Consider the following 13,138-nt stretch of genomic DNA (forward strand, 5'->3'; position numbering starts at 1 on the left):
CAGGTTGTATTTATTGTCTGACTCTTGGCATGTTTTGTTTTGTAAACACTAGTAAATTCTTGAATTGATGCACTCTAGTTCTTCCTGGATCAAGGTCTTTGGAGGAAGTGCAGCTGACAAAGATATATGTGGCAAAATTGAACACCTGTCAACTGTACAGTCATATACCTGAACATGTTTTCTTTTTGGCAAATTAAGTCAACTGTATTGGTTGGCTAATAGCTTTGCCAAAATGGCCAGACAAAACCATATAGCTTTGGCAACCAGATCCAGGACAATCTAAATTAAATGTAGACTATAGAACGTTGGCAGAGGCATAAAAGGCTGTTTGTTTCAAGGTTATTTTGACAAGATGGGAGCAAAGGGGACCAAGCGTTTTGCTGACCTCAGTGGACAACTTAATATGAAGTGAACCCTGATGTGCTTTGTGCCACTGAGATTTTAAAACAGCCCAGTAAACTTTGTTTCATATTTGGAAACATTTAAAGATGCTGTAAAGGGGAATTGAAAACGAGTCAAGTTCATCACACCACAGAATGTGTTAGCTACACATCCAAATTCAAATGAAAAGTGTTAAAATAGGCTTTGAAATGAGAAAATCAGCAGTCTTCTCTGCTCGAGACTGGGAGGGTGTGTCACCTGAAGGAGCTAAAGCTCAACCCACTCGAATGTATTTTATTTAGCAACAGCAAAACTAGCTAAATCAATTGCAGATATCAGAACAGACATACATGCACTCAGTGTTTTGTGTTAATTACTTTCTTTGCATAGTACAAGCTGAGTAACAGAATGCAACCGTCTGATCTCACATAGCTAAGGTTGGATTTTGCCCCGCCTATACAAAACCTGAGCTGAAAACGAGTGAGAAACTGTTCAACGGTCTAACCACATTTCAGTGCGACAGCTTTAGAGCTTTGCAAATGCATTCAGCAACTCATTTCACACATACTGTGAATCATGGTATTTGCTTTACAGCTTTAAGTGAGTTCCATATAAAGTTTGACTCGAAAAAAATGTTTGAGTGCATGATGTTTCTTGAAAAGTAATCCCAAATCAATGAAATGTCATTTCATAAGCTTTATTTGAAATATTACAACATATAAAAACTACATACAATTAATTCCACTTTCAGTGTTGATATTTGCAAATACACGGTTAAAACCACATTAAAAATCATTAACACGAAATAGTACTGCACAGAATGTCCAGATAGGCCACAGCAGTGACAAGGCTCAAAGAAATTGACGTTCGAGACTTGGCTTAAGGATGTGGCTAGTTCGAAACCTCCATTTTCTCCTGCTTCACGTCGTTTTCCTGTTTCACGGTTTCTATGGAAAGAGACAAAATAAAGACAAAAAAAGGAAACGTTGTGAACAAGGTCAGCACGCGCACACACATTTTTGGAAAGCCCCGTCAGGCCTCACCTGAAACGCTCTCCTCCTTGATCCTCTCAAGGACACATTTCTTGATCTCCAGCCCGATGGCTCTGGACAGAGGGGGCGGCACTGCATTTCCAACCTGGAAGACGAGAAAAGACAGCGTGACGCTGAAAACACGTTGGGGAGGGAGAGTGGGGGAGAATTCATTTTTCAAAACGAAAAAGACTTCAAAACGATTGCATTTCTCGGACGAAAAGTGTACCTGTCTGTGTTTGTCAAGGACGTTCCCAAAGAAGCGGTAGGTATCTGGGAATCCCTGAGAGCGTGCGCACTCCCTTACACTGACCACTCGGTGCTGCTCTGGATGCAGGACACGGCCCTGGACACAAGGACGATAAATAGGATTATCGACATACGTTTGGGATCAACGCATGGCCACTGTTGGGGCACAGAAGGTTACCGGCTTCAGCAACAGACAGGGAGTCTGAATTGAAAGTGTTAAAAAGGGGAAGTACGCAGACTTGGGGCTGGAGTGTACCTGCTTGCCCATGGGTTCAGGGTTGGTGACTGTGGTACTGAAGAAGCCATCCCACTCCAGTCTCCCGTACAGGCCGGCCCAGTGGTTGTGGCGGTTGCCAGTGTGGGGCAGGCACCAGGGGATCAGCGTGTTGAACTGCCGGTCAGCCGGGTCACATGGCTTACCTGAGAGGACACAACCATCACACATCTAGGGAGTCAGGTGGCTGAGCGGTTAGGGAATCGGGCTAGTAACCAAAAGGTTGCCGGTTCGGTTTGCCAGCTGTGCCAAATGACGTGTCCTTGGGAAAGGCACTTCACCCTACTTGCCTCAGGGAAAACGTCCCTGTACTTACTGTAAGTCGCCCTGGATAAGAGCGTCTGCTAAATGTAAATGTAATCTATGAAGGCACCCAATTTGGGCGGGGGGTTAAGAAGTACAAGGTTTTGGTCAAGGATAATGGGTTTGAATCGTTTGGATGAATCTCCCACCTCCTGCGCAGGTGCAAACACCCCTGAGGGCACCAGTGCCACTGCGGCCGTTCTTCTTGTCTGGGTGCGTGTAGCGGAGCTTCTTGGTGTTGGTACCATCTTTCAGCCTGACCTCCATGTTGGGCAGGTCCCTCCAGTCCGAGCCAGGGGCCAGGGGGATGTGCCTCATGCGGGCTGCCACCAGAGCGCTCATGTCCTGGAAACACGGGGAGGGAGAAGTTACAGACCCCTCTGCGTGGGAACGACGTCCTCTCCCCCAGCCTCCGGTTCGCCGGAGGGCGGCTCACCTTGCACATGTGGTCCCTGAGGATGGGCTGGTATTGGGTTCCCCTGATCTGCCTCTGGAACCAGGACTGGGGCTCCCCATTGTATGAGATCTCCAGGGCCGCCGCCCCGTTACGGATCTCCGGGAGGTCCGACATGGTGTCTCTGACGGTGATGGTGCGGTACACGCCTCCGTTACCCCTGCGAGAGAGGGAGAGACAGCGACTCGGGTCAGTGGAGAAGATGAGGCTTGGGTAACGAACGTTGCTCAACGTTGCGGGGCGGTCGGGCCAGGCGGTGTCGGGGGTTACCGGGTGACGTTGCTGACGTATCTCTTGTCGTCCACCACCACGCTGAGGGAGCACGCCCGGGGGGCGAACACGTGCAGGGGTTCTGGGTAGCGAGGCAGCTTCTCCCCAGGAGCTGCAGCCAGGATGATGGCCCTGCGTCTGGTCTGGGCCACACCGTACTGACCAGCCTGGGGGGTGGGGAGAAGAGAGAACACACAGCACGTATATTTACAGGGACCCAGAACGGGATGGAAACGCTTTCACAAGGATTAAAAAAAAAACAAAAAAAACAAAGATGGAAGCAGCAAAGTTCAACGACGCCTCACCTGAAGGACACCGAAGGTACACTGGTAGCCCATGCGCACGAGGCAGCGGAGGGTCAGCTTCAGGACCATGGAGCGCTTGAACGAGACAAAGTTCCTCACGTTCTCCAGCAGGAAGAACTTGGGTCTGTAGTAGTCACAATAACTGCAAGAGGGAGGAAAACGTGTTGAGGAACTGAAGAGGGCTCGTTTGGACACTATACCACGGGCCCCACATTGGGGCTTACGGCCATGCTTGGGGGTCACCCCCGTGCTCTACCAACCTGAGATAGGAGACCACCAGGGAGTTCTTGAACGTGGAGTAGGTGCGGGAGTTGAAGCGGTTCATCCCGCTGAAGCCTTGGCAGGGCGGGCCTCCGCACAGCATCTCCACGTCGCCCTTCTGAGGCAGCTTCTGGCCTAGGGAGTTGGTCTTCTCTCCGGACATGACCAGCTTGAGCAGCACGTTGCAGTCCTCCGTGAACACGGTGGTTCCGGGGTTGTTCAGCCTGAAGGCCTGGGCGGCCGGGTCCCACATCTCGATGGCCCACAGAGTCTCGCAGATCCCTGAGGAGCCCAGACATCCCACTCACTATACATGCAGTTCCAACCTTTATTATGACACCCGAGTTTCCATTGTAAAAAGGCCACAGAGAAGGAATTCCACTGTGAAGACGCGAGTCATGAGGCCGCACTTACCAGCCTGGTGGAAGCCCTCAGACAGCCCCCCACAGCCAGAGAACACATCCAGGGTGCGGAACTTGGGGACTGTGGGCTCCTGAGGCTCCTGGTCCTGGGTTTCCTGGGCAGCCGAGGACTTCCCTTTGCCTTTTCCTGAGATGGAAGTACGGGATATAAAAAAGTTACGACATTGGTCCTGAAATGGCTCCCTAAAAATGCCTCGGAACTGTATTTTGCGTCATTGTTCGGATTTACCTTTGCCCTTGCCTTTTCCCTTGCCCTTCTTTACAGCCGAGCGTGCGTGGTTGGGCGGGTCCTCAAAGCTCTTCGTCTTCGCACTGTACGCCTGAAAAAGGGATACCAATCTCACCAAAACGATCCGTTTCACGCCACCCGTTTCCACAGGTTTCAACCTAAAAGCGCCCCACTTTCTCGAGCCTCACCTCTAGGAAGTAGAACCGGTCGGGCCCTCCGTTGGTGAAATCCTGGACGGACTCGTAGAGGTCCTCGCCGTATTCCACCCGGCAGCGGCACACCACGTCAGACATGCTGACGGTCACCTCCTCATCACTCCAGTACAGCTGGTTGATGTCTGTGTGATAGCCCGCCTTCACACCTTTGTGAGTGTTCTCGGGTCTAGAGGAGGGGTGGAAACACGGGTCAGAGTTCCCGGGCAGAAGTAAACCTCATCCTTTCAAGTAGACCGCGTGTAAGCACGATGCGCGAGAACGCGTGTCATTTGCAGGCGATGACGTGCGACTGGAGGTTTCACCTGTAAAACTTGTACAGACGCAGTTTGACCTCCGACGAGTCGGCTTTTCCGTTGCTGCGCTTCTGGCAGAAGATCTCCTTAATGCGGCCGATACGGAAAGGCTCCGGGGCATCCAGGTTGGAGCCCTTGATGTAGTCCGAGGACTTCCTGTAGTACTCTGGATACAGATCCTCATCCACGTCCTCCTTCCTGTGGGAGCGCTTCACCGGACTGGCTGCCTTCACCCTGAATGGACCCCATCCACAACAGGAGCATTTAGACCAAATGGCAAAACAGCCCAGAGAGACAGCAAGATGGAACGGTGTCTCTGTAGAGATCAGTGATTCTCCCTGTTCCCCCTCCTTCCACCCAACTCACCCAAAGCAAAATGCATCCGGGGGCAGGTAGACACTGTCTCCCACCCTAAACTGCTCTCCGTTCAGGGAGACCAGGCCATACAGGGTCTTGGAGTCATGGTCCTCGTCCTTCAAGGGCTCGGACACGCGAGGGGTCTCCTGTTCCTCCTTCTCCCGGGCTCTACTGCAGCTGGCGCAGAACCTGACCAGAGGCGACACCATGTACATCAACGTCTGAAACGCCGCAGGACCCCCCCCCCCTTCCCCCTCCACACACACAGGAACACGGAACGCCACCACCCACCTGAACTTGCAGTCCTCAGAGGAAGCGAAGGTAGGAGGGCTCTCGAAGCGGGCGCACTCGCCCTCGTACCACAGCTGGTAGAAGAAACTCTTCCCGTCGTCTTCAATCACCTTTATGTCGTCGACCATCCCGCCCTTGAGGAGAACAGAAATTAAACATCCAAGTGATGGCCAGGAAAACATCCCCCCCCCCCCCCCATTAGCTTGAGAAACCACAGCGTTCTTCACCTCCATGAACCAGTTGTCGGAGGGAGCCTTGTACATCACGTTGACCTTGCCCTCGACGAAGCTCAGCTGCATGTCCTCGCACTCGTCCACCAGGAAGAGCTCCAGGGGGTCGGAGGACTCTCCAAGCACGGTGTCGGTGCCACGCAGGAACCAGTGGGCATGGAACATCTTGCCACTGTTGTCCTCCCACAGCGCTGTGATCCTACACGAAAACACACGAGGCAGCGTTAATTGCAAGCGAGACAAACGAGCGCGAACCTGAGGAGATTGCCTCTCGTTGGTGATGGAACAAACCTGGCCAGGTAGAGGGGAATGGACGGGTCCTCGGAGCTGACGGAGACACAGTCTCCCACTTCCAAAACCTCATTGTTGACACGCACCTTCATGTAGTACTGCTTCTTCCCCTCGGTCTGAAAAGCGTGATTTGTAGAAAAGATTGAATGAAGAAATTTACACTAATATCTAAAATAAAAACAAGTCACAAGAATCTTGGCATTCTGAGCATTGGCCATGATGACCCTGAGGTAGGCCTGGGCAGGGTGTGGGTGGGGAACACACCTTGACAGACTCTCCAATCCAGGCCTGCTTGCTTTGGGCCTGCTTCTTCTTCTTGGCCTGAGACACTTTCTTGGAAGGGGCCTTCAGAGGCAACACATCCTCCTCCTCCACAACTTCATCATCCTCAGCCTCCTTCACAGCAAGGTTGGGGCATCTAAAAAAAATTAAGAAAAAAAGGGGGGGGGAGCACAAAGCAGACCTAGTCAGCCATTTAAAATGACCATGTCACAACTTTTATAGCTCTTTGCTTTAAGAGTGAGTTAACAATTAAGTCCACATTGCTCCCTGGTAGCTCACTGGGTAAGAACACGCAACACAAGATCATATTTAGACTTTGTACCTTTAGTATAGTTAGACCAAATATTTTTTATAAGTCTCAAGATTCCTATATGTGTAATGTATGCACCTTCCTGCCAAAGTAAATTCCTCGTCTGTGCAAACTTTCATGGCTTTCTGATTCCTATTTACTTACCTCCTCTTCTGACAAGCCTGCTTGCTTCGGCCACTACCCCCAAATTTGATCATATCCTTGCAGGCAGAACACTTGCCACAGTCAGAAGCTTGACAAACCTTGGAGGACAAGAACAGACATGTTGAGATTCATTGCTTCAGTCATTTTGGGTCACGGTTCCAAATGGCTTGGCTGAAAACTCTATGACTGAACCCTATTCCATGAGCCAATCCGCTTTCAGGAATGCAAACCCTCACCTCACAGACGCCACAGCGCTGACGTTTGATGCCGCCCCTCTCTATGTCATTCTGGTCGATCTGATCAGAGAAGAAGGTGTCGAAGATCTGGTACACCAGCTTGGTGGTGGTGGCTTTGGTGGGCCCTTTGCTGTCCTTCTCGATCTTGGTGGGGTGTCGAATGGCCTGTCGTCGGGCAGCTCTCCTGTTGGAAGGGAACCGAGCAGGTGGTCAGACGTGGGTCGCCCCCAGCAGTGGAGCGGATGGCGGGGACACTTGGTGATCTCTTTCAGCCTTCAACAACCACAGCAGCAATGGTGATGGGAGCCATGCGGTTGACATGGTTAACACGACAGGCAAACACGAGTCAGTCACAGTTTGGGGGGATGAAGTTTCACAGTGTTACAAAATCAATCCACCTCAACAACAACAACAAAAAAGCTTCCATTTTACCACACACAAGAAGTTGAGGATGCATTCTGAACAAGGACTACCTACCAGTATAACAGCATGCTGCATTAGGGGGATTTCAGAGGAGTGTTAGAAACATTACGGAGAAGAGGGAATGAAGACCAACCTTCCTCAGTAAAAATCCACCCAACATGGGAACAGCAGCAGCTCTGATTAGGGGCCATTTAGATCCGGGGCAGTTAAATAAAATGAGAGCTACCGCCAGACCAAAGGGGAATCTCACTTAGGAAATACACTGCTCATGGTCACGACAAATGCATGGCTAACAAGACTTATTAGCACCAACGTGACCGACGGCACCCCCCCCACCAAGATCCGAGATGGCACCATTTGGATTCTTCCCACTCAGAGAAGAACGTTCCAGTCAGGTAGGGTCAAGGGGTTCCAACCCCTCTACGACCACCTACGGGAAACGAACCCACAGTCCGACACGGCAGTACCGTACCTCTTTCCGAGGGTGACCCCGGCCAGCTTGATCAGGTCCCTCATGCAGGGGGTGACGATGATCGGCTGCTCGTCCGAGTCTCCCGCCTCGTCGTAGCTCTCCACCTGCTCCACCACAAACTGGGCGTGGCGCAGCAGGGTGTCCTCCGTGAAGCGGTTGAAGTTCAGCCCAGCAGGGGGCACCGTCGTCTGGGGAGGGAGAGTGTGGAGAGACGGGGTCAGTACAAAAGGCTGCTGGTCAGACGCGTGACACCCGGCGCGTGCCCCGGTAACGCGGTGGGGACGGGAGACCGCCGGGGGTCACCTCGATCTTGTTGAGGAGATCCTCGTAGCTGACGTCCGGGTTCTTCTGCAGGAACTCCACGACGATCTTGCTCATGTAGATTTTCTCCTGCATCAGTGCGAAGATGGGCGCGTACTCCTCGCTGGAGTGCATGAGGATGTAGTCAGCAAAGGCTGCAGAGAGAAAAATAATAAAAATAAATACAAATGATGAGTCATGTTTACATTGTGGATGGGGGTGGGGCATGAGGCGAAAACCAATCCTTTCAAGAAGATCACCTGTAGTGAAGCCGATAAGTGCCTTCTCTCCACCATCGAAGCCAGTGATCCACCATGCATTTATGGGACCAAGCTTTTTGGCGGGAACGCCGCCATCCATACAAGGGTTGTCTTCGTAGATGGGCTTTACTGAGCAGCTGAAGTACAACTCCACGTTCTTCTCGATCAGCCCGGCATCGAAGGGACACAGGTGGCCGCGCTTGTCGTACACACTGCAAACAGACGCATTCCATTTCAATCGCTTGCTAAGCGGAGAACAAACGTGTGAATGTAGCGGTCGACATGGCGTGCGTTTCCCGCCGCCCCCCCCCCCACCTAAAGTTTGTGATCTTGTGCTGAGGAAGGTCTTCGTAGCTCTCAAACCCATCCTCGTTGGAGTCAAACAGAGAGAGGCGCTCGTCCGTTAGCATCTCGGGCTCGTCCAGCTGTGAAGTCACAACTGAAAGTAAGCCTTCGACAGGAGTGAGAGCAAGGGGAGTACACACACACACACACCCTGACTCTCTCCCTCTCCTTCTCTTCCAGATACACACACATAAGTACAGGCAGAGGGGCCCGGGGGGTCTTGGGATTGGATCGACATAAAAAAAATGACGTGTCATGCAATGTCACATCCGCCATCACAATGCGCACAAGGCTTACCGCATTATCGGGGTCTCCCTGAAAGAACTTTAAGTCAGAGTCGTCCAGATACTGCCTGCAGTCTGGACACTTGGGAGGAGGAGTCTAGAAAAGGCAACGTGCACAAATCGTAAAACTCATAATCACTGCCATCTACAGATGAAATTTAGACAGTTTAGTGACATTCAAAACCTTTCAATCACATTCGTTCAATCACATTCAAGTCAATTGAATGATATTATGCAAAAAAGGGACACTTGGGGTCTTCAAAACCCTTCAATTAATGATTGCACCATCTTTAAAAATAACCTTAACCAATGACGATAAATGCATCATTTTGGGCTAAGTGACAGACTTGACCTACCTTGGCTGCAAGTACAGGCTTGGTTTCACTCTTTGTTTCCTCTGGACGTGCTCTAACAAAATGAGACCGTTAGTAACAAGCAAAGGGGAAACGGCAAGTTGAATGCGAAGGTGTTGAATAGCTTACTTGTCGTCAGACTCCACTTTTAAACGTTTCTCTTCCCGCATCTACGATAAAAAAACACAAATTTTAAAACAGAGCAAGTTAAGAGTACATGTCACAGAAATGCAAGTGTCTGATATCTCCTTGATACGTACCTCCTCCTCCTCAGATTCCTGCTCCTCAGGCTTCAGTTCCTTTTCTCTATTTGTGGTCTCTCCATTCACGTCATCAGACTTGCGTTTTTGACTGCAAGTAAGAGCGCATCTAATTGACTGTCGATTCCGAACCATACAATTAATAAATACACCCACCCATAAATATCCAGAAAAACGTTCAAAATCGTATTTATACATACACTTTGGAGAACATTGACAAGATCGTGGGTTGCTTCCCAGAATTTCTTGTGACCCTAGCGCTGGCAGGAGATTCTGGAGGGGGAACATGCAGACATTGACTTGAGAAGGGATATCACAATTGTGCGCGTCGGGTTAGACATATGAATCCTGGTAGATGTGACGTGTCCACCGACTCTGACTCACTCTTGGTCTCAGAGTCTGCCTTGCTTTTCCGTCCACCCTTGCCTTTGGGGGCAGAGGGTGATTTCATTGGCTCAGCTTCCTCCTGAACGGCCATGTTTCCTTCTCCTTCCTCCTCATCCTTGTGGGTGCAGTTTGCAGCAAAGCCATTCGTTTTCCCATTATGGCCCACAGCGTCACCATTTGCCCCATTCTCCAAGCACAGCTCTATTCCCAGTAAGGCCTTCACTTTAGCAAGGTAGCCATCCTGATGGGAAGACATTGTGTAAATGTGCGGTGAGGACCACTAGCCCTGTAGATTTGCGGTATCCGATTAAAACAATCAAATTAACATACCATTGAGAGCTCTGAACTGTTCATCTTTGCTTGTAGGCTACTGAGCTGGTCCTGAGCATCCTTATGTAGGAACTCTTGCACCAAACGGAGCTTTTCTTTGACAAGTTCCTGTAAGGCAGAAGAGTCAACTGTTACTCAAGTGTTACACTTTGATGTAACAATCGTAAAACAAGTGGAGCACTTTAAAGAAAACAAAACGTGTCTTGACAATGTCAATAATACCTCATCCGAGATTCCATCCTCATCCTTTTCCAGCATCTGCAGCCTGTGAAAACAAACTCACCCATTAACTGAAGGCTTACCTGCCTAATACGATTGTCAAACATTTTCAACCTCATGCATCATAGATACACATTTCGCAAGGTGTGCTACCTTTGACAACTAGTATTTACGTAGCCAGCTCTCTAGCCAACGATATATCGCTAGCTAACGGAAAAATAAACGGGGATTGCTATTCTGCAAGTATGATAATAAAGATCGTTATTCTAAATCAAACTTTATTACTGACGGCCTCTTGAAAGGTGAAAGCATCTGACTATCAGCTTCTCTTATTTGGCGCCAAAGCTACTCCCACGCTGCATCTCTCCAATGCACGGTGGAAAAAAAGCCATGCAGCTAGCCTAGCATTGCTATAGCTACTGACAGCCAACGCACCCAAATCATTTGGAAGCTCAGTGCTAACACCAGCTAGCGTTAGCTGGCGAAACCAAGGATTCAAGCATCGGATGTCAGATCTCTTAGCTGGTCAGTCATCTCCCAGATCAAGTGCAGTCCAAAAAGCAATAACATCATGGCGAAACAAAAAACACTGCCTACACTTTAAAACAAGCACAACAACACACGCTTTGTTTGCAAGGACTAAGGTTGAATGAATGCAGTGAATGATGTGCAATGTATGCTTGCTAACATTAGCTTGCTAAACAACTGGCTGGTTGGCTCACTGGCTATAATGGAAGATGGATATATTTGCAACTGTTTCTAAACAATATCATACCTTTTCCTGACATCCTCTGGCAGAGACAAGGAGGTCTTGGCTGGCATTTCAAGTGCACGAGTGACAGAGTAAAATACAAAACGGATGTGAAGTTAAAATCGATAAAACAGTGTTATAAAAGCAATGCTCTGTTTACAACAGTGCGTGTGGCAACTGCTGCAGTGACTGCGGTGGCGCTAAATGCTGTTTAGGCCCGTCGTTTCGCGCGGAAACCCGGGTATTCTGGGCTGTACCATAATGTAAATGTATAGGGAAAATCACGAACCGGATACCGAATTAAATTGGTCTGAAATCTTTATTGTTGCAAGTTCACATAAAAATAAGAATATATATATGATATATATATGTATATACTTCACTCTTTGCTACGTTGCATTTCCCTTATACACATATATCTTGTTGGGTAAATTAAGGTTGTCCCCTTCGCTTCTACGTCATAGCCTACCTGACAGCTGAATAATAAATGTTTTTGTATATATATATATACATATATATATATATATATACACATATATATATATACATGCATATATATACAGCTTTGATGTAATTAATCATTAATCTGCCAGTTGCCTTCTGGTCAGTAGCCTACTGACAATTTTCAATTATTAATTTAACAGCACCGGCTTCACAAAAATGAAGACTAATTTAGGCTATTGAACAGTAACAGTTGCAATCAAATTTAAATAGCCTATTCATTATATTCACGTAGAAGCCTTTTAGTAGAAATGTGTTACACTATTGATAATATGCTAATATATGGAGTATTTTCATTGAGGGATGGAATACTGACCCCAAAATAATAAATCAGAAGATGGCAGCAATGTTCAATTTATCTTGCGCTGTTTGTTGACTGCCTATTTACAAATAGCAGAATTCGTTTTCAAGGGACTGGGCCGCCTCGGAAGAATTTTAACCTGTTTTGATTTTGATGAAGGGCTACACTACAGCAATAAAATCCCATTCTGTTTTTATTCAAGTCCATAGATTTTTTGTTAGCTTGGCATAACAATTGGCTACATTTGAGTTGTTATGTTACACACCAACCACAATTAAGGCGCTGAAGGCTGGTTTAACCACAAGATGGCAGGACAATACTTAAAATTGTTGACTGGCAGAGAGTATGAATTACTTCAAATGTGTGGAAAATTAAACAAATATAACAAAATGAGTTTTTAGCAAGCAGTCTGTTTACTTCCACCATGTATTTTCTGTTTCTCCGAGTGAGAAGTAGCATGTGTTCAATATAGCCAGCTTTTCTAGTTTCATAATAATTGACTATTCACGCAATATTGTGCTGTAGAAGTTTTAGTGTACTTCACTGACAGGTTTCAAAGCCTGATGTCATATCCTTCCAGGCACTGGAAAGACAGGCTGTGGTTCCAGCAGCACAGCCCCCTGAGGCTGATGCAGCCAATGTTCCCACCCAGGAATTCTGGACGTCATTCTGGACAGCAACCAGGCCAGACTCACTCCCAAGGCCACACTGTCAGCCTCTCCCCCGGCCCCGAGTCTGCCTCTGAGCCAAGAACCTCTCCTGTGGCCAGTCTTCATGTATCTGCTTGAAGAAGAATCTACCACACCCCACTTTCTGCCACCTTGCCCTTTACATACCCCATTCATTACAACCTTCTTTCGTGTCTCCCAGGAGTTAAAAATAAGATAAACCAAGTAAGATTTGCATTATATGCTTTTCATGTTGAAACGTGCTTTTCGCTCACTTTGTTTGAGCATGTCTGGGTTACCATTTGCATGTGGCACATTAGACAGATCTAAGGCCAAATGAATATCCTTGCTAAATAACATGGCCTATGTCAACATGAAGCAAAACGTTATTGAGTGACCCTTAAGTCTCAAATACCCCAATAATTTAAATAATTTCTTACTTGCACAAGTTCACAT

The 13,138-nt window shown here is 48.3% G+C and overlaps 1 protein-coding gene across 1 annotated transcript; it reads right to left on the reverse strand.

Annotated features, from left to right (window-relative positions):
• Positions 1-1,062: 1,062 nt before the first annotated feature.
• On the reverse strand, positions 1,063-11,422 carry dnmt1 (DNA (cytosine-5-)-methyltransferase 1). The gene is made up of 33 exons (XM_047038687.1): positions 11,237-11,422; positions 10,465-10,507; positions 10,243-10,350; positions 9,910-10,153; positions 9,726-9,798; positions 9,526-9,616; positions 9,395-9,435; positions 9,269-9,320; positions 8,926-9,009; positions 8,599-8,708; positions 8,284-8,495; positions 8,027-8,178; positions 7,724-7,911; positions 6,829-7,012; positions 6,593-6,690; positions 6,121-6,274; positions 5,857-5,972; positions 5,563-5,764; positions 5,336-5,469; positions 5,054-5,233; positions 4,697-4,921; positions 4,368-4,560; positions 4,180-4,270; positions 3,943-4,077; positions 3,528-3,810; positions 3,268-3,409; positions 2,963-3,129; positions 2,675-2,852; positions 2,388-2,583; positions 1,918-2,081; positions 1,642-1,758; positions 1,425-1,518; positions 1,063-1,328 (listed from the first exon to the last, which is right to left on the reverse strand). The coding sequence occupies exons 1-33, from the start codon at positions 11,281-11,283 to the stop codon at positions 1,273-1,275; spliced, it is 4,554 nt and encodes a 1,517-aa protein (XP_046894643.1). The 5' UTR covers positions 11,284-11,422; the 3' UTR covers positions 1,063-1,272.
• Positions 11,423-13,138: the final 1,716 nt, after the last annotated feature.

This window comes from Hypomesus transpacificus, chromosome 17, assembly GCF_021917145.1.
Source record: "Hypomesus transpacificus isolate Combined female chromosome 17, fHypTra1, whole genome shotgun sequence".
NCBI lineage: Eukaryota > Metazoa > Chordata > Actinopteri > Osmeriformes > Osmeridae > Hypomesus > Hypomesus transpacificus.